The 19983-nt window shown below is 47.5% G+C and overlaps 1 protein-coding gene across 4 annotated transcripts in view; it reads right to left on the bottom strand.

The window, feature by feature from the left end:
• TTLL12 (Tubulin tyrosine ligase-like 12) overlaps positions 1-19983 on the bottom strand; it is a 288546-nt gene that overhangs the window by 23479 nt on the left and 245084 nt on the right. For 3 of the 4 annotated variants that reach the window (XR_010564212.2, XM_065431507.2, XM_065431508.2), the window contains one exon: positions 5169-5237. Coding sequence is in view for 2 of the 4 variants with exons in the window: in XM_065431507.2 (XP_065287579.1) it covers positions 5169-5237 (69 nt within the window). In the remaining 2 variants the exon portion in view is untranslated. Of the gene's footprint in view, positions 1-5163; positions 5238-19983 lie in introns of those variants that run through there. The other variant, XR_010564211.1, reaches the window with a different exon arrangement.

Below are 19983 nucleotides of genomic sequence, written 5' to 3'. Positions count from 1 at the left end.
TCCTAGGACGTGTGAAGAATGGAACCACCTTCCCACCGTGTTGATTGCTATTGAAGACCAGGCACAATTTCGTACGGCCATAATCAACACCATCGCTTCGGGCTTCACATGTCTATGACTACATCACTTGCTGCCTTCTTTGTTATGCAACCTTTTTTTTTTTACCCCACTCCCCTCTGTAAAACCTTGTGGTCTTGAGGGTATAATAAATGAAATGAAATGAAAGTAAGAATTTCACTTTCCATTTTTCTCGTCACCTTCCCATCAGCGACACTTTGGGTTCGAATGAATTAAAATAATCAAGGCAGAAAAGTGAGAATGTCTCGACCTGCACTGTAGCTGAAGGACAAGAACCATAACAAGAACCATAAAGAATAACAACAACAACAAAAAAAACAAGAAAGCTAAAACAAGAAAACATGAACAAGAAAAATAAAATAAAATAAAAATCAAACTGGTGCGCAGTGCGCTTGGTCCCGGAGCCTGAGACGTGTGAAATGCTTAGCTGCATTTCGAGGAGTCTGGTCATACACCGAGTCCTAGGTGACAATATGTAAAACATTTAGCCGTGGGTACGAGTAATCTGCGTATGAAGTGCTTGATCGCTGAATCCGAGCTGCTTGAGTGCAAATCGCTCAGCCACAAGATCGAGGAGTTCGTGCGCAATGTGCTCGATTGCAGAGTTCCAGGCCTTGATGCGTGAAATGCTTAGCCGCAGGCTCAAAGATTGCGCATCCAATGTGCATGGCAGTGGGTTTAAGGAGTCCGCACGTGACATGCTTGATTACAGAGTCCAAGGCACATACGCTTGAGTGGCTTAGCAGCGGGTCCACATGCAAGGTGTGCGAAGTACTTGGTCATGAAGTCAGTGGCACCGTGAGTCTAAGATGTGCAGAAACGAAGGGGTCAGGCATGCTTCTGTGATATACGCATCACACCCATTTCGACACTCACTGAGATCACAGTGGTCAAGACGTCAAGAGCCTGTGAAGCGCAAAGAGCAGACAACACCCCCCACAGAGCAAGCATCGGACCATTGGTGAAGCACACTGGAGTCACGTGGCGGACGGGGGCCAATCAAAGAGTTCAGAATGACCTTCAATCATTTGCTTCTTGTGTGTTTATTTCTGCGTGAAGGAGGTAGCCGAAGTGGCAAATTCGAAGACGGAAATATGCAAATTCTAATGAGATCAACATGGCAGCGGTCAGCTATGCCGTCCAGAGATATTGTGGCTTAAAAAAATTGTTTTTCTTGCGACCTCCGCGAAATTTTTTCAACACACTGACTGATATAACAAATTTTTTAGATCCCTTCTATACGGTTTTAAGTGAAAATATTTCAAAATAACATAAAAAGAGAGCTATAGAAACTGAGAATATGATCTTCAAAAAATTGCATTTTGGACTATTTTTTTGCAATGCAAGAACTGCATGCCCCCTTAATGATGTAGCAGATAATATTCAACTGACTTGATTTCTTTAACCATTTTGTATGCACCACTTCACATCCCTTGAATACCAACATCTGTATTGCAACTGTATAATCTTTTTCTCTCTTTGCTGAATCCTGGTTCACAAAAGGTACTTTAATTGATACAGTAAAAGCTCGTTAATTCGAACCGCAAGGGGAAGCCGCTTCAGTTCGAATTAACGAAAGTTCGAACTAACGAAAGTGAAGGAGAGCAACAGTACACTGCGATTTGGAAGCAGTAGGGCATGTCAGAAATTTGGCGTGTCAGAAAGTGATGGCGTGTGCCGCGGTCATGCGCCATCTTCAAGTCGATGCTCTGGGTCCGACTGTGCCACACCACCGATGTCCACCGAAACGAATGTTAGCCGAGGCTTAACACCATCACAATGAATCGCGACGGCCGATACCTCCTAAGCTGAAAACAGAGGTGCACAACCGATGAAGACTGCCGAGACAAAGACGCTGAACATGTGAAGGTGGTGAAGGCCCTGATTCGTTGGTTCTTGATTGCAAGCGCAGCTGCGACGTACTTGATTCGCTGTGTTTTGGCGCTTGCCGTGCCATCTCCGCACAACATTAGCAGCTGTACAAGATTTGCAAAGCCTCCGAGATTCGCAACGGGCAAGAAGTCTCGCAGGTTACGTAGAACGGAGAGGCGGCAGTCGCCGCTGCCTTCTGGCTGACCCCGCGCGGGTTAGATTTTTTCCGATTTTGCCTTCTCTCGCCGTTCTCTCCGTTTCGGAGGAAATACAGCCTTGTGTGTAGGCAGTAGGTGCGTTTCTCTGGTCGTGTGCCAGGCGAGCGTAGTTCGAATTATCCGTGAGAAAACCTTCTCGCGTTCGAATTAACGGACTTTTTTATACATAGACTTCTGTGGAGCTTGGCCGGACCAAATCGTACAGTTCGAATTATCCATAAATTCGAATTATTGAAGTTCGAATTAACGAGCTTTCACTGTACTAGCCGCCTGTATGACTTACGTCTTATGTGCTGAATTTTCAACATGAATTCTTGCTAACTTGCTTGGTTAACTCTACGAATTAGACAGCCTGGTAAAAGATAGCCCTCACTGTTTATAAGGATTCTGGGGTTTTACATGCCAAAACCACGGTTTGATTAAAGTGGAACCCCAATTATATGACTTTCTCAGGACCGCAAAAAAGCGTCATAAGGTGCGGGCGTTGTAAAATTTGAACATAAATTATGCCTATAAAAATACTACTTACTTTGCCTGACGGATTTACGAGAAACTTCGATGTAATCTACTAACATACTCTGCAGGGCTTGGAAACCCAAATTACCAAAAAAGTAAATGCGATCAGAATTAATGCTGCAGTATAGGTACCAATCATGCTTTATTCAAATGAACCTTTACGGCACTCCACTGCCCACTGCCGTGATTTCTGCCAGCCAGCCCGAACTTAAAAAAAATTCGGTAAGTTTCTTTTGGACCTTGTTTGATCCGTGAACCAAGAGCTTTCGCTTGAGTTGGGCAACATCCGAAAGGAGGTCCTCTGCAACGTCGCATGAACACATGAAGTTCTGGATGCTGTCTACGTGCTGTAGCACCTCGGCGAACGTGGTAGGCACAGGCACGGCATCTGTGGCGTCGTTGTCCTCGTCCGACGTCGCAGCAGTGTCGGCGTAGGTCAAACCTCCTCGAGGGCGTCATCCAGACACCTCGTTGCAGATGGCAACGTTGCACTCAGCCTCTAAGTACTTGGCAAAGGTCGTGGTGAGATTAAAACCCTCGAAATCGTCATCGGCGAAGCCTGCATCGGCTTCAAGCAGCATCGAGGTTGTTGCGTCCCCAGCAGAGGAGGCAGTCTCTCGCTTAAAGCCACAGTGCTTGGACGAGTTAGCGATTGTGCTTCGTGACACTGAGTTCCCCGAACTGGCAATAAAATGCATGGCGTCGAGCACAGTGATCTTGTTTTCCGACTCGCTGCGTTCCATAGCCACCAGCCGACGCTGCACTGTACCGCTTCCAGTACCCTTGGTTGACGCACTTAATGATGCCGACATCCAGCAGCTGCAGCTGGCTTGCGTTGTTGGGCAAAAAAAAAAAAAAAAAGCAACCTCTATGTTCCTCAGGCTGGACGTATCGGGAGGGTGGCATGGTGCGCTGTTCACGAAAAGCAATATTTTCCTCGCGTTAGCACCTATTTTGTTATCTAGCTGCTACAAAAAATTGCTTAAAAGCAAAGACATCATCCACGCCTTTTTGTTGAAGTTGTTGTAGCTGCACAGCAGCATCTTCCAAGTTCGTAAAGCACCGTGGCTTTGCAAACTTTCCAACAATGAACACGGGCAGCCTCTCGGAATCGCCCTCGTTAGTGCCATCACACGCTCTTTGCTCTGCTTGCCACTATGACAGCTGTCACCCTTAAATGCAAGGGTTTGCTTGGGCTGCATATAGTAAAAAATATCGCTCTCATCGGCGTTGAAAATGTCGCAGGGCTTATATGCAGCAATCATCTCTAGCAGCGACTCCATCCACTTGTTCACCATCGAAACTTCCACGGAAGTGCTTTCTGCGCAGGAGCGGCTGTACACAATCCTGTTTCGTTTTTTAAAGCGATCCAGCCACCTGTTTGATGCCTGAAAGTCATCGATGCCCAGACGCAATGCCACAAGGTCTGCCTTTTCTTTTAGAATGGCGCCATCAACATTGATTGCAGAGCTCCGTGCTTGATACAGCCACTTTACGAGGACTTTTTCTAACTGCTCATGCTGTCCTTCTTTTGCCGCTTTCTGCTTGAGCCCAAACTTGTTGGCATTCTGAAATACCACCGCTTTCTCTGCCACGATCATGTTAAGTGAAGATTCGGGTATTCGAAGGTCCTGGGCAATGCTAGCTTTCGTGGCTCCCTGCCGCTTTCCCGCTTCCTCAATAATATTTAGCTTATCGCCGAGTGACAGAACTGTCCGCTTTCAGGACATTGTGTGTCTTGTTGCTCCACACAACTCAAAACCTCTGCTGAACACTGGTTGCTAGGATTATGACCAAGAACACATGCGATAAACCTAGGCCTCTCTGCGCTACCTAGTCGGCGATCTGCAGCAGGGAAACTGGAAGGAGAGAAATGCTTCCCCAATGCGACGCCGCCGAGTATAGAGGGAGAAAGTGATTGTGGAGAAGAAAAGGCGCTATTTCAGCACAGCGAGCATCGCGGGTGGCTGCTGGTGGAGGAAAGAGAAACGGACGATGACACGAGGCAGGGAAGAAAGCTGCGCTGGAGCTAACTGGTCAAGCGGTGTCAAGCGCTCTGCATGAAGAGAGACCCGCGGCACTTTGCTTTCATCCGACATTCCATCCCGCAATTCGCGAGGGTCGTCGTATAACGCAGGTCAGGCGTAAAATTGCATTGGATAATCGAGGTTTTTAATGCATCGCTTCTATGGGGACTTCGCTGGGACTGCGCCAGGTCGTCGCAAAACCTAGGGACGTATAACCAGGGTTCCACTGAATAAGGCACACTGTAGTGGGGGGCTCTGAAAATTTAGAGCACATGGGGTTCTTTTACGTGCACCTAAATCTAAATACACGGGTGTTTTCGCATTTCGCTCCCATCGAAATCAGGCTGCCATGGCCGGGATTCGATCCCACGAGCTCATGCTTAGCAGCCCAATACCATAGCCACTAAGCAACCACGGCGGGTCACACTGTCTAATCAAGCAGAGTGTTTCAGCTCACCTGAACCTTGTCCCAGGGATGTGAGCTGTAGCATTGGTCAAAACACTCCAAGAACTCTGCACATGTCGTCTGCACACAGAGAAAACAACACACCCCTAGTGAGTACAATACAAAAGCAACATTTTAGCTTAGTGGTGAAGGCTATTGTGGTGCAAATGGGACAAAGCACAGAGAAACCGACACGATGGGCACTACACACACTAGTGATTAATTTTGTTACCCCAGCAGAACAGGAAAAAACATGCAGAGTAATGTGCATGAGTACGTGTTCAACACAGCAGAGAAAAAGAATAAATAAATAATAAAAAAAACTTGGATCTTAAAAGAGAGCAGGAGAACCTTAAGTTGTGCAACTAGAAAGGTTTTTCTATTCAGCAAGGGTGACTACTCAAGCATAGCTCAAAAGCTAGAAGATTAATTACCCGTGTTTGAGTACCTTGCTGAAACCGATGGTGTAAACGATTTATGTCTTAAGTTTAGGGATAAGGTGTTAGCCCTTGTGGATAAGTATATACCTGCGATGCAAGCAGGCAAGATTAATAAATGCAAGAAGCCATGGATGACGTCAGGTACTTTGAGAGAAATCAGGAGAAGGCTGCGAGTTTTCCGTAAATTAAAGAAAACTGGAAGCAGTGAGCATGCGAAAGAATTACAAGCATTAACGGAGCAGTATAAAGCAAGTGTCGAAAAAGCAAAAGAGAGATATTTTGAAGGGCTCAATAATAAAATGAAAACTAATCCCAAGTCGTTCTGGCATTATATCAAGGAGTGCGGATCTGATAATGTTGGAGTCAGCGAACTGAATTTTAATGATGCGGTTATAGTCGATGAGGAAGCTAAAGCCACATGTTTAAATACGTATTTCCAATCCGTGTTTTTACCTAAGCATGACGCTCCTTCCCAACCGCACCCAAGCACGTTTCCACTGATGCCGCCGGTGGAACTGAGTGTTCGTGGTATACGTTCTCTTCTTGAAAGCCAAGACGATTCCAAAGCGGTTGGTCCTGATGGTGTATCTCTTTGTGTAATGAAGCGATGTGCTGCGCCAATTTCGCTTTACCTTTACATAATTTACACTAAGAATCAGATGTATGCGTTAAGAGATAAAGCCGGCAATATCATTACTAATATGGATGAGATAGTTCAAGTGGCTGAGGAGTTCTATAGAGATTTATACAGTACCAGTGGCACCCACCACGATAATGGAAGAGAAAATAGTCTAGAGGAATTCGAAATCCCGAAGGTAACGCCGGAAGAAGTAAAGAAAGCCTTGGGAGATATGCAAAGGGGGAAGGCAGCTGGGGAGGATCAGGTAACAGCAGATTTGTTGAAGGATGGTGGGTAGATTGTTCTAGAGAAACTGGCCACCCTGTATACGCAATGCCTCATGACCTCGAGCGTACCGGAATCTTGGAAGAACGCTAACATAATCCTAATCCATAAGAAAGGGGATGCCAAAGACTTGAAAAATTATAGACCGATCAGCTTACTGTCCGTTGCCTACAAAGTATTTACTAAGGTAATTGCAAATAGAATCAGGAACACCTTAGACTTCTGTCAACCAAAGGACCAGGCAGGATTCCATAAAGGCTACTCAAATATAGACCATATTCACACTATCAATCAAGTGATAGAGAAATGTGCAGAATATAACCAACCCTTATATATAGCTTTCATTGATTACGAGAAAGCGTTTGATTCAATCGAAACCTCAGCAGTCATGGAGGCATTATGGAATCAGGGTGTAGATGAGCCATATGTAAAAATACTGGAAGATATCTATAGCGGCTCCACAGCCACCGTAGTCCTCCATAAAGCAAGCAACAAAATCCCAATAAAGAAAGGCGTCAGGCAGGGAGATACGATCTCCCCAACGCTATTCACAGCATGTTTACAGGAGGTATTCAGAGACCTGGATTGGGAAGAATTGGGGATAAAAGTTAATGGAGAACACCTTAGTAACTTGCGATTCGCTGATGATGTTGCCTTGCTTAGTAACCCAGGGGACCAATTGCAATGCATGCTCACTGATCTGGACAAGCAAAGCAGTAGGGTGGGTCTAAAAATTAATCTGCAGAAAACTAAAGTAACGTTTAACAGTCTAGAACAGCAATTTACGAGAGGTAGCGAGGCAATGGAAGTGGTAAGGGAATACATCTACTTAGGGCAGGTAGTGACCGTGGATCCAGATCATGAGACCGAAATAATCCAAAGAATAAGAATGGGCTGGGGTGCGTTTGGCAGGCATTCTCAGATCATGAACAGCAGGTTGCCATTATCCCTCAAGAGAAAAGTGTATAACAGCTGTGTCTTACCAGTACTCACCTACGGGGCAGAAATATGGAGGCTTACGAAAAGGGTTCTACTTAAATAGAGGACGACACAATGAGCTATGGAAAGAAGAATGATAGGTGTAACGTTAAGGGATAAGAAAAGAGCAGATTGGGTGAGGGAACAAACGTGAGTTTATGACATCTTAGTTGAAATCAAGAAAAAGAAATGGGCATGGGCAGGACATGTAATGAGGAGGGAAGATAACCGATGGTCATTAAGGGTTACGGACTGGATCCCAAGGGAAGGGAAGCGTAGCAGGGGGCGGCAGAAAGTTAGGTGGGCGGATGAGATTAAGAAGTTTGCAGGCACGGCATGGCCACAATTAGTACATGACCGGGGTTGTTGGAGAAGCATGGGAGAGGCCTTTGCCCTGCAGTGGGCGCAACCAGGCTGATGATGATGATGATGATGATGAAGTCCCTTTCAACAGGCACTTTACCCGATGATTGGAAAATATCCCATGTTGTTCTGGTTCATAAGGGTGGCTCAAAAAAGGATGTAACAAATTACCGGCCCATTTCATGAACATCGATATCATGTAAACTCTTTGAACATATCCTATTTAGGCACATATTGACCCATCTTACAGATAATAATGTTCTGATAAATAAGCAGCACGGTTTTCGCAAAGGATTTTCTTGTACCACGCAACTTGTAGAGTTCTTTCATGAGTTGGTTTCCAACGTTGACGAGGGTGGGCAAAAAGATTGTGTCTTTTTAGATTTTCGAAAGGCCTTCGACACCGTGTCGCACTCCCTTCTCCTCGTCAAACTGCAGACTGTAAATTTTGACCAGAATGTACTAACTTGGATAACCAATTACTTGTTCGACAGGCGTCAATGCGTGCTTTTAAATGGGAGGTGTTCATCCTATGTTGGTGTATCGTCAGGCGTGCCACAAGGCTCCGTCCTTGGACCGCTCGTATTCCTCATTTTTGTTAATAATATTTCTGTGGGTATTTCATCGCGCATGTGTTTATTTGCCGACGATTGTGTTTTATATCGGCAGATTAGGGACGCAAGTGACGGCGTTTCTTTGCAGGACGATTTGGATCGTATTACAAGGTGGTGCCAGAAGTGGCAAATGACGTTGAACCCAAAAAAGTGTGTGCACATGCGTGTTTCCAAAAAAAAAAAGAAAAAAAATTGAAACATCTTACAGCCGGAATATGTATGTGATTGCTACTGAACCGACATGCAAATATCTTGGTGTTGTTTTATCGCATGATTGCTCATGGAATGCTAATATTGATTATGTTGTTGGTAAAGCAGCAAAGGCTTTTAACGTTATCCAGCGGAACCTAAGATGGGCACCCCAGAATTTAAAGAACACAGCCTACCTCACCTGTAATATATCCGGTATCAACTGTGTGTGTGTGTGTGTGTGTGTGTGTGTGTGTGTGTGTGTGTGTGTGTGTGTGTGTGTGTGTGTGTGTGTGTGTGTGTGTGTGTATATATATATATATATATATATACACACACACACACACACACATATATATACATATATATATATATGCAGTAAAAGCTCGTTAGTTCGAACCGCATGGGGAAGCCACTTCAGTTCGAATTAACGAAAGTTCGAACTAACAAAAGTGAAGGAGAGCAACAGTACACTGCGATTTGGAAGCAGTAGGACATGTCAGAAATTCAGTGAGTCAAAAAGTGATGGCGTGTGCCGCGGGCACACGCCATCTTCGAGTCGAAGCTCTGGGTCCGACTGTGCCGCACCACCAATGTCCAATGAAACGAACGTTAGCCGAGGCTTAACACCATCACAATGAATCGCGACGGCCGATGCCTCCTAAGCTGAAAACAGAGGTGCACAACCGATGAAGAGTGCCGAGACAAAGACGCTGAACATGTGAAGGTGGCGAAGGCCCTGATTCGTTGGTTCTTGATTGCAAGCGCAGCTGCGACGTACTTGATTCGCTGTGTTTTGGCGCTTGCCGTGCCATCTCCGCACAGCATTAGCAGCTGTACAAGATTTGCAAAGCCTCCAAGATTCTCGCAGCGGGCAAGAAGTCTCAGAGGTTACGTAGAATGGAGAGGCGGCAGCCGCCGCTGCCTCCTGGCTGACCCCGCGTCGGTTAGATTTTTTTCCGATTTTGCCTTCTCCCGCTGTTCTCTCCGTTTCGGAGGCAATACAGCCTTGTGTGTAGGCAGTAGGCGCGTTTCTCTGGCCGTGTGCCAGGCGAGCGTAGTTTGAATTATCCGTGAGGGAACCTTCTCATGTTCGAATTAACGGACTTCTTTATACATAGACTTCTATGGAGCTTGGCCGGACCAAATCCTACAGTTCGAATTATCCATAAATTCGAATTATTGAAGTTCGAATTAACGGGCTTTCACTGTACAGATATACATATACATATATATATATATATATATATATATATATATATATATATGAACGTGAGGAAAGGTTGTGGGTTCGGTTCCCACCTGCGGCAAGTTGTTTTTTCATCCACTTTAATTTCCATTACTTTATCGTTTCTTTATTTCATTTATTAAGCACAAGTAATTTCCCCTATGTTGTCCTTAGTGTCAGTGGTTGTTGGCTTCTTATGATATGACTAATATATATATATATATATATATATATATATATATATATATATATATATATATATATATATATATATATATAGAACTTGAGTGGTGCTACAAGGTAAACAGAACAAGTATTTAATTTCGACAGTTTCGATCGGTGGACCGATCTTCGTCAGGGTTTACAAAAAAATGGCAGTTCGGCCGTGGTAGGGAAGACACCAGACCGGGTACCCAGTCGTTCTTACATACATCAAACCGAGAGGAACAGTTGTGACAGTGATTGATTTTCGGCGCCTTGGCAGATTTACAGCGGCCTTTGGCAGCTATGCAGGGCAAGAGGAAGGCGGAGTCACATGTATCTAGAGCAAGGAGGTGTGTGAGGGAAAAAAAAGGAAAAAGGAAGAGAGAAAGAAAACGGAAAGAAAAAGAAAAAAGCACTCAGGAGAAGGGCGACGTAAGACGGAGAGGGAGGGGGGCGGGAAGTAGCGGCAGCTAGGTTCCCGTGCACCCGAGGCAAGGAGGGAGAAAGCGGTCGCTCCGCAGCTCCAGTGCGTGGGCTGCCGTTGTAGCGGGAGCGGGTGGCGGGGGGCACAATAGAGAAGGGGCCCAGAAGGAAGACAGAAGAGCGGCAACTTGTAGAAAGAAACACAGTGTCACAGTACAAATATACAAGGCACGGCCCGTTCCGGCAGCTTTGTGGTCCAGCTACGGTGCGAAAAAAAGAAAAAAATAGTTCCAAAAAAGAATATGTGCATGGGATTCGCAAAGCAAGTGCGCCCATGGGCTTAGATTTAGGGAGTCGAGTTAAATAGCCTCCTTGTGGTCCAATTTTTGAACGTTTAGCAGACAACTGACATCAAGTCAGCACGTGCGTATTTCAGGAAGGGCAATAGGTCACTCCGAATGACCACTTCAGTGGCAGGGTCCAGGGAACTGAATTTATTGGTTTTCCACTCGCCCCCTTGAGGCGCATGCGGAGGGGTGAGCAAGCAGTGAATAGCCAGCGTCTCAATTTTAGAGTACATAGAATGTATTCGCGTTTCCCACGCGCTTTCACGGCCCGGACTCTCATTAATTCCTTTAGTGTACGTTCCAAATTTATGGATGAAAAAAGATTCTCTCTGCTCGCGTGCACGGGTGTGTTGGAAACCAGATTGCAAGAGCACAACGCTCACGCGTTCAAAGGAGTGATCTGGCAGCCGAACGTGCTGCCAGATGGTGCCGAACGTTATATATATATAAGTAGACATGCTTCATGTAGGGGGCTCTGCCCCTAAAACCAGCTTAGAGCTGATAGAGCATCCAACAACCCTGGGCTGCGAATGCGTACATATTGGTTGACGCATGGCAATAAAGCAGCTTTAGTTCTGCTTCGGTATGTGCGGTTTGTGCGGTGTGTGTTGGCTCAGTCTACGTTGCTGCAGGTCTCTCGTGTGGCCTGTAGTACACACAACATGGTGTCAGATGTGGTCACGGTTCAAGCATGACAAAGCACTTGTTTTCGGTACCAGCGACACCCCTCCTGCCAGCAACTGCGTAGTTGCTCTCGTCTGCCTCGATAATGCTTCTTCTGGCCTCACCAGTACTCGTTATCGCCAGCCGGCTTACCAGCCACAAGTCAAGTGCCTAAATGGCATAGCCGCCACACACAGCAAGTATCATGCCCTTGCTGAATGGTTCGTTACAAACAGACGCTTCAGGTACCGAATCGTCGCGACCAGCCGTTGCTATAGCTCCAGCAACTGCACGATGGGTACGACTTTCCTTGCGCCAACCCGATCACTTTGACTTCTAAAATGTGGGTTTTGGGCCAACGTGGTTAAGCCTATTCGAGGACTACCCGTTCGCTTCAGGACTTCACCAAGCATCGGGAGATATTCAAGTTTGGACTCGGCTGTATTGCATGGGCCTGGAAACTCGCCTGCTCCTTCCTACTTTTTGCCTGGACATGCCTCCATAACTAAATGGTCATAATAGGTTCACGGCATAATTCGTCCATCCCGCCAATAAAATCTATGAGTCGGTGCAGTTTTATCAACTAGTCCAGCAACCGGATGAGACTTTGGACAGCTACAACGCAGAACACTGCAAAATGTGTAAAAGGTGCAACTACTCTTTCACTCAAGAAGAACAACGTCTTGTCTGCGACTGCTTCATTGCGGGTCTGCGGGATTCTGTGCTCGCCAATAAGCTCTCCAGGAACCCTCAGCTGACCCTCAAGGAGGCGTGGACTCAAGCAAGGCAAGTGGAAGACGCCGAAAAACAGAGTAGGCCTGGAGCATGCGCAAAAGTGCAGGGTGCACTAAATCTCGACACGGCCAAGGACTGTAATGTAAAATGCCAAACGTAAAAGACACGCTGAGCTGACACCAGCCAGGCAGAAAACTGCCAGCAAGAATTCATGCGATTTCTGTTTTCGCGCTCCCCATGCCCAATTCAAGAGCTCAGCGCGGAGCTTGCAGTGCAGCTACAGCAAGAAAAAAGGCCATTTCGCTGATGTCTGTCGTGCTAGTAAAGCAAGACAGGCCAAAGTGTCCACTGTGCAGCTGGATGAGGGGACATTGCACTAGCGCGTAAAAAAGAACACGGACAGGAACATGAAAAAGATACATTGAACATGTTCCTGTACGTGTCATTTTTTACGCGCTAGTGCAATGTCCCCTTATACTGTTACGTGTGGAAAGACAGATGAAAGAGGCTATTTATAGGCTATACATGCGGGAGCCAGATAGCCAGGCCAACACTTGCTCATAGCAAGGGCACTGAGCCACCTCATCGTTGTTCTCGCGGAGGCTCATCTCTTGAGCATCTCTCGATGATATCTAATACTATCCCCTCAGTGGCAAAAGCGCCATCACGGTGCTGTTAAATATCCAAGGCACGTGAAGAGTTGTAGGGTTTTAGTTGGGCGACGTGGACAATGTGACTGGTTGTCACAGCAGAGGACGTAGTGGGCATAGCTAGAACGATTTCATGGGTGACATCGATCACTTGGCAGAGCACACGATAAGGGCCTGTGTTACAGGAAAGCAGTTTTTCACAAAGGCCAACTTTACGCGATGGTGACCAAAGCAACACAAGGGTGCCGGGCATAAAATGGACATCACGGTGATGGAAGTTGTAGCGTTGCTTCTGTTTGCCTTAAGAGACTTGTAGACGAGCATGCGCAAGTTGGCGAGCATGGTCAGCATGGGCGATTGCATCACGAGCATAAGCGCTAGTTGAAGCTGTGGTGGACGGAAGCACAGTGTCCAGTGGTAGCGTCAGTTCGCGGCCATATAAGCGGTAAAATGGGGAAAGCCAGCAGTTTCGAGACGGGAAGAGTTCTAAGCGAAGGTAATGTAAGGTAGAGCCAGGTCCTAGTCACGGTGGTCGTCTGAAACGTATTTGGATAGCATGTCTGCAAGGGTGCGGTTCAAACGCTCAATGAGGCCGTTTGTTTGAGGGTGGTAGGAGGTAGTAAATTTATGCTGTATTGAGCAGGCACGCATGATGTCATCAATGACTCTGGCCAGAAAGGTGCGGTCGCGGTCTGTAAGCAATTGACGCGGAGCACCGTGCATCAAAATGATATCATGTAGCAGGAAGTCCACAACATCAGTTGCACAACTGGTCGGAAGAGCACGGGTTGCGGCTTAGCGGGTCGCCTAATCCGCCGCGACTGCAACCCACTTGTTTCCTAATTTGGATTCCGGAAACGGGCCGAGAAGGTCCAAGCCGACACGATGGAAGGGCTCGGCAGGGATGTCGAGAGGCTGCAGGTAACCAGCGGGGAGCTGAGAAGGCTTTTTGCGTCGTTGGCAAAGTTCACGAGCAGCGACGTAACGTCGTACGAAACGGGCAAGGTCCGGCCAGAAAAAACGGCAAAGTACACGGTCATAGGTTTGAGATAGGCCGAGGTGTCCTGCCGTAGGTGCGTCGTGAAGCTCTTCTAGAATGGTTGAGCGGAGGTGTTTAGGTATTACAAGTAGGAACTCGGAGCCATGCGGATGAAAGTTACGACAGTACAGAGTACCGTTGTGGAGGACAAAGAGGCATAGAGTAGCATCGGCCGGAGCGTGTTCAAAACTAACTCCCCACTCCGTCATGTAATGTCTCAAGAAGACACCTTTGAGGAAATAAATAAATAATTTTATTAAATTAAACGCTCGATGAGTGCTCTGATGCAGGCGTCACAACATTGCTCGTTGGTGAAATGAAGCAGCTGTGATACAGAGAATACGCAAGCAGCACTGGCAATATTGGAGGTGTCAGAGTCGTCAACAGGGTAACGCGACAAGCTGTCAGTGCCTTGGTGCAGGCGGCCAGACTTGTGCACCACGCAATATGAAAATTCTTGGAGCCTCAAAGCCCATCGACCAAGCCGGCCTGTAGGATCTTTTAGCGATGAGAGCCAACAGAGAGCATGATGGTTAGTCACTACAAAAAAAGGGCAATCGTAAAGGTAAGGATGGAACTTTGCAACTGCCCAGACAACAGCAAGGCATTCTTATTCCGTAATGGAATAGTTGCCCTCTGATGGTACTAGGAGGCGACTCGCATAAGCAATAACGCGATCCTGGCCACGCTGACGCTGGGCTAAGACGGTACCTACACCATGACCGCTGGAATCTGTACACAATTCTGTAGGGGCATCAGGGTCGAAGTGGGCGAGAATGGGTGGTGAGGTGAGAAGAATGACGAGATGAGAGAAGGCGGTGGCTTCTGAAGTACCCCACGAAAATTGTACGCCTTTCTTCAAAAGATTAATGAGGAGTCTAGCAATGGCCGCAAAATCTTGAACAAAACGACGAAAAGTACGAGCATAGCCGTACAAAACTTCAAACGTATGCGGCTGTCTTCGGAACCGGAAAGTCTCGGACAGCGCAAATTTTGTTGGGATCAGGCTGTACTCTGGAAGCGTCAACGAGGTGGCCAAGAACAGTAATTGGCTGCGGCCAAAACGACATTTGGACGAGTTAAGTTGCAGCTTCGCCTTTCGAAATACATCAAGTATAGTTGTTGCATGCTCAAGGTGAGTGTCGAACGTAGGCAAGAAGATGATGATGTCGACGAGGTAGCAGAGACATGTGGACCATTTGAAACCTTGGGGCAAGGAGTCCATCATACATTCATAGGTGGCAGGGGCATTGCTTAAACCAAACGGCATTACTTTAAATTGGTATAGGGCATCAGGTGTGATGAACGTGGTTTTTTTCTCTGTCCATATCATCAACAGCAATGTGCCAGTATCCACAACGAAGATAAGTAGAAATGAAATAGCTGGAACCGTGGAGGCAGTCAAGGGCACCGTCTATACGTGGGAGTGGGTAGATGTCCTTCTTAGTAATGTTGTTCAGATGATGGCAATCTACACAGAAGCGCCACGTGCCGTCCTTCTTCTTGACCAACACCACAGGTGATGCCCAGGGACTCAAAGAAGGCTCAGTGATGTTCTTATCTAGCATTTTGTTCACTTCACTTTGAATTACTCGGCGTTCCAATGCAGCAACTCGATACGGTCATTGGCGAATAGGCGTAGCATCACCAGTAAGAATCCGATGCTTGACCGTGAGTGTCTGGCCTAAAGGGGCGATCATGAAAGTAGAAAATTCATCTCGGTAGGGCGATAATACTTGGCAAAGGTCTTCAGCCTACGCAGAGGACAGGTCCATTGCAACCATTTTCTTTATGTTGCGATCGGCGCCCGAGGTTGGTGCGAGGGGCCTGCTAAGTATACTGTGAGGCATGGTAACATCATACTGGAGTGGAATGTCAAGCAGAGGAGTGACGAGGTACTCGCCATAAGGAACTGGTAGGGAAGACAACAGTTCAATATAGGCTATTGACTTTGGCGGCAGGCAAAGAAAGCTGGTGGGGCGTAGGCCGCACTTGGGTGCGTCAGAAAGTTGTGTGAGAATCGGCAACTCAAAGCGAAGGGTACTACAGAGCAGTCAATAAGAGCAGAATGCGCGGAGAGAAAATTGAGGCCGAGAATTAGGTCGTGGAGGCGATGAGCAATGACGGTGAACAGGACAGGAGTGTGGCGACTGGCGATGCTGACACGTGTCGTACACATGCCAATGATAGACACAGTACCGCCAACCGCAAAGCGGCCGATGCTGGGGTGAAGAGCTTGTTCAGTTGTCGTCGGAAGGCAGCACTCATAACAGAAAGATGTGCTCCTGTATCGATGAGTGCTGTGACGGTTCAGCCGTCAACGTCAAGAAGATTTTGGTTCGTAGGTAATGTGAGCAGGGGATTTGAGGGCAGGGTCGGCAACGCAGCTTCACCTCCAGAAGCTGCAGTGCCTAGTTTTCCGGCTGGATCTGGGAGGCAATAGGCGCCGAAGAGAAGCGACAGGGTTGGGGCGAACGAGACTGATGGCGTCGAGGTGAGGGCGAGTGGCTGTAGCGAATGTTCCGAGCAGGAGCATCAGCTGCAGTGGGTTCATGGCGGGTGGCATAGGGAACAGAAGGTTCAAAAGTGCGGGAATAACCGGTGGTGTACGTCTGAGGAGGTGGTGGCCATCGGTTGCGGCAGTGACGAGCGACGTGGTTGAGCAGTGGAAGCAGATTGGCCGGTCATCAAGGATATGGCAGGAGTCGGATGGGTTGCGGCGAGATGTGGCAGAAAAGGACTGCCGGGGATGAGGAGGGCTGCTAGAGAACTGGGGAACGCTGGGTTGAGACGATGAACACCAGGAGTTCAGACCCATGTTCTCAAATTCCTGTCTGACGACGGCCTGAATCATCGCAATCGTGGTTGCTGGCAGATCGGGGGGCGTTGCGAAGACGGGTGGCGAACAGGCACCCTCGAGCTCGAGGCAAACAATACTGGTTACGTTGTCACAGATGGTGGTCTGATGCGGTCGACCCTCACATGTCGACATAGCAATAGTGTTGGGTAGCCACGTCATGTGATGTATGATATGGCGGCTCTTAGCTTGATCAAGGCGAGGGGCATTCTTTTATGATGGTGTTGATAGTCGAGACGTTGCTGAAAACAAGCAAATTGAAAGTGTCGTCGGCGATGCCTTTTAGCACATGTGCCACTTTATCTGCTTCAGACATAGTATCATCAGCTTTGCGGTATAGAGCCAAGACGTCGAGCATGTATGAAAAGTACGGCTCTGTAGATGTCTGAACACGAGACACAAGAGCCTTTCTCGCGGCACACTTGCGCCCAATGTGGTTGCCGAACAGTTCCCGTAGCTTTTCTTTGAAACTGCCCCAACTGGTTATCTCGTCGTCATGTGTTTGGTGCCACACGCGTGCAGCACATGCGTGGGTGCCACAGGCGTGAAGGTGCCACCCCGCACCTCTGCCAGAATGTTACGCGTGGAAAGACACAGATGAAAGAGGCTATTTACAGGCTATTTACACTGGAGCCAGACAGCCAAGCCGACACTTGCTCGCGCCAAGGGCACAGAGCCACCTCATCGTCGTTCTCATGGCGGCTCATCTTTTGAGCATCTCTCGATGATATCATAATAATACGAATAACCACCAACTAGCTCAGCTTTCTGACTTAAATTTAGCTGGATGCAGTTCAGAGCTCGGGCAAGACCAAGTATATTGAAATCACCATGGAAAACTACACAGAAGCCTTCAAAGTCGACTCGGCTGTAGAGATTTCTGCTGTTTTGCGTACCTTTCCTCGTCTCCCAGGAGCGCTTGACAGAATTGACACCATCCTCTCGGGACCAGGTGAACAGCCACTGAATGTCCTGGGATCCTTCGCAGCAACTTTGCTATGAAAAGGCAAGTCTGTTGTTCAACACTTATACGTCGTCAAGGGCCTGACAATGCCGGTATTACGCTTCCCGGCACTGGAAGCTCTGGGAGTTGTCAAGTTTGTAGACAAGGTTTCTGCCAAGCCGTCCAATGCTCTGTTAAAAGGACTCAGCACTCTTTCACAAGAGTACAAGATACACCTTCAGCCGGATGCAGTTCTGTATTGCTTCAGTGTGCCACGACGCATTCCTATTCCATTCCAAGATGTTGTTAAGGCGGAACTTCAGAAGCTGGAAAAAGATGGTGTCATACGCAAGGCGGACAAGCCAACGCAATGGTGTGCAGGTCTAGTGGTCGTCCCAAAAGGGTCCGTGTGCCACAGACTGCACGTCAACTTCACCAAGTTGAACAAAGTCTTCTTGTTAGAACGATATGATCTGCTGACAGTAGTGCAAGTCCTGGGCCTTCTGGGAGATGCAGATATTCACCAAACTGGATGCCACGTCTGGTTTTTATCAAGTCAAGCTTGTGGAAGAATTGCAAGAGCTCACAACCTTCATCGCGCCGTTTGGGTGCTACTGCTTTCATCAGATGCCATTTGGCATCACATTGGCACCAGAACTTTTTCAGAAGCAGATGTCAATCTGGAAGGTCTGGAAGGCACAGTGTGCATGATTGATGATGTGCTGGCTTTCAGTCACTCTTTGGAGGAGCATGATGCTCGCCTTTAAGAAGTCCTCACAAGGGTTTCTCAAGCTGGAATCCCCTTGAATAAGGGAAAATTTAGCTGTTGCCGGACAGAACTTTCCTGCTTTGGGGTGAAAGTGTCAGCAGAAGAAATCCGCCCAGATCCCAACAAGCTCAAGGCAGTGAGGGACATGAGTCCGCCCACAGACGTAGCGGTTGTGCGGCAACTCTTGGGCATGGTCAATCACCTGGGTCACTTTATCCCACATGCATCGGAGGCCACAGCCCCAATCAGGGCTCTTTTAAGCAAGAACGGTGCTTGGACATGGTCTCATGAATAAGAATCTGCATTCGTTGCAGTTGAAAACATGCTCACTTCCGACCATTGCATGGCAAAGTACCATCCTGCACACCCAACGATAGTTTCTGCTGATGGAAGTTGATTTGGTTTAGGGAGCAGTACTTCTACAAATGCAACCTTCGGGTGACAGGCATCGGGTGCTTCCCAGTCCTTAACAGTGATGAAGCAGAGGTACAGCCAAACCAAAAGAGAGGCTATAGCTGCTGTGTAGGCCATTGAGAGGTTTGACGAATTTCTGAGAGGCCTGTTGTTTGAGGTTTAAACAGATCATCAACCATTAGAGTCTCTCTTTGGCAAGCTAGACCTAGACGCATTGCCACCTCGCATCCAGTGCTTGAGACTCAAAGTGATGGCATACCAGTCCAACATGCGGTATGTGCCAGGAAAGATGCTTGCTATAGCTGACACATTAGCATGTGTCCGTACAGAGCCAGAAGATACTCCTCATCCCGTTGACAGAATTGAAGTATTTGCCACCGAGGTCTTGCAAGTTTCAACAACAGTAGCAGCACTGCAGCCAGAAGAGGTCAAGATGGCGCAAGTGCAAGACGGGGAGTGCAGTGCACCGATTTCTCTCTGCCAGAATGGTTTCCCAAGAAAAGACAAGCTTCCACTGCACATTGCTAAGTATGTTGCTATCATCTGCAATGGCCTTCTTCTCAAAGACGTTTGCTCGGTTGTCCCAGCTGCCTTACGGCCAGGCATGCTGGCACTGATTCATGAAGGTCATCAAGGCAACAGATGTAGGTCCTGAGACCGTGAGTCGGTCTGGTGGCCCGGCATCACTACAGACATTAAGGCCCTTATCTCCAGGTGTGAGCTGTATGCTTTGTATCGGGTGAATCCAGCAGAGCCACTCTGCAGCACATCGCTTCCAGATCGTCCCAGGGAAGTGCTAGACAGAGTTGTTTCATTTAAATGGACAGACTTTCCTTCTTGTAGTCAACTACTACTCCCGATACCCAGAAGTAGTCACTGTAGTCACTGAAAAACACAGGACGCCTCCTCTTAGTGCATCCGACAAACACATAGGCCCAGTGCAAATAACTACCGTATTTACTTGCATAATGATCGTACTTGCGTAATGATCGCACCACTGAATTTTGTCGTCAAAATTAGATTTTTTTTCTTTCCTGTGTAATGATCACACCCCGAACTTGTCGCAG

Source organism: Dermacentor albipictus, unplaced genomic scaffold, assembly GCF_038994185.2.
Source record: "Dermacentor albipictus isolate Rhodes 1998 colony unplaced genomic scaffold, USDA_Dalb.pri_finalv2 scaffold_16, whole genome shotgun sequence".
NCBI classification, from domain to species: Eukaryota; Metazoa; Arthropoda; class Arachnida; order Ixodida; family Ixodidae; genus Dermacentor; species Dermacentor albipictus.
Note: the sequence above shows the minus strand (reverse complement) of the source record. Positions and strands in the feature narration are given on the sequence as shown.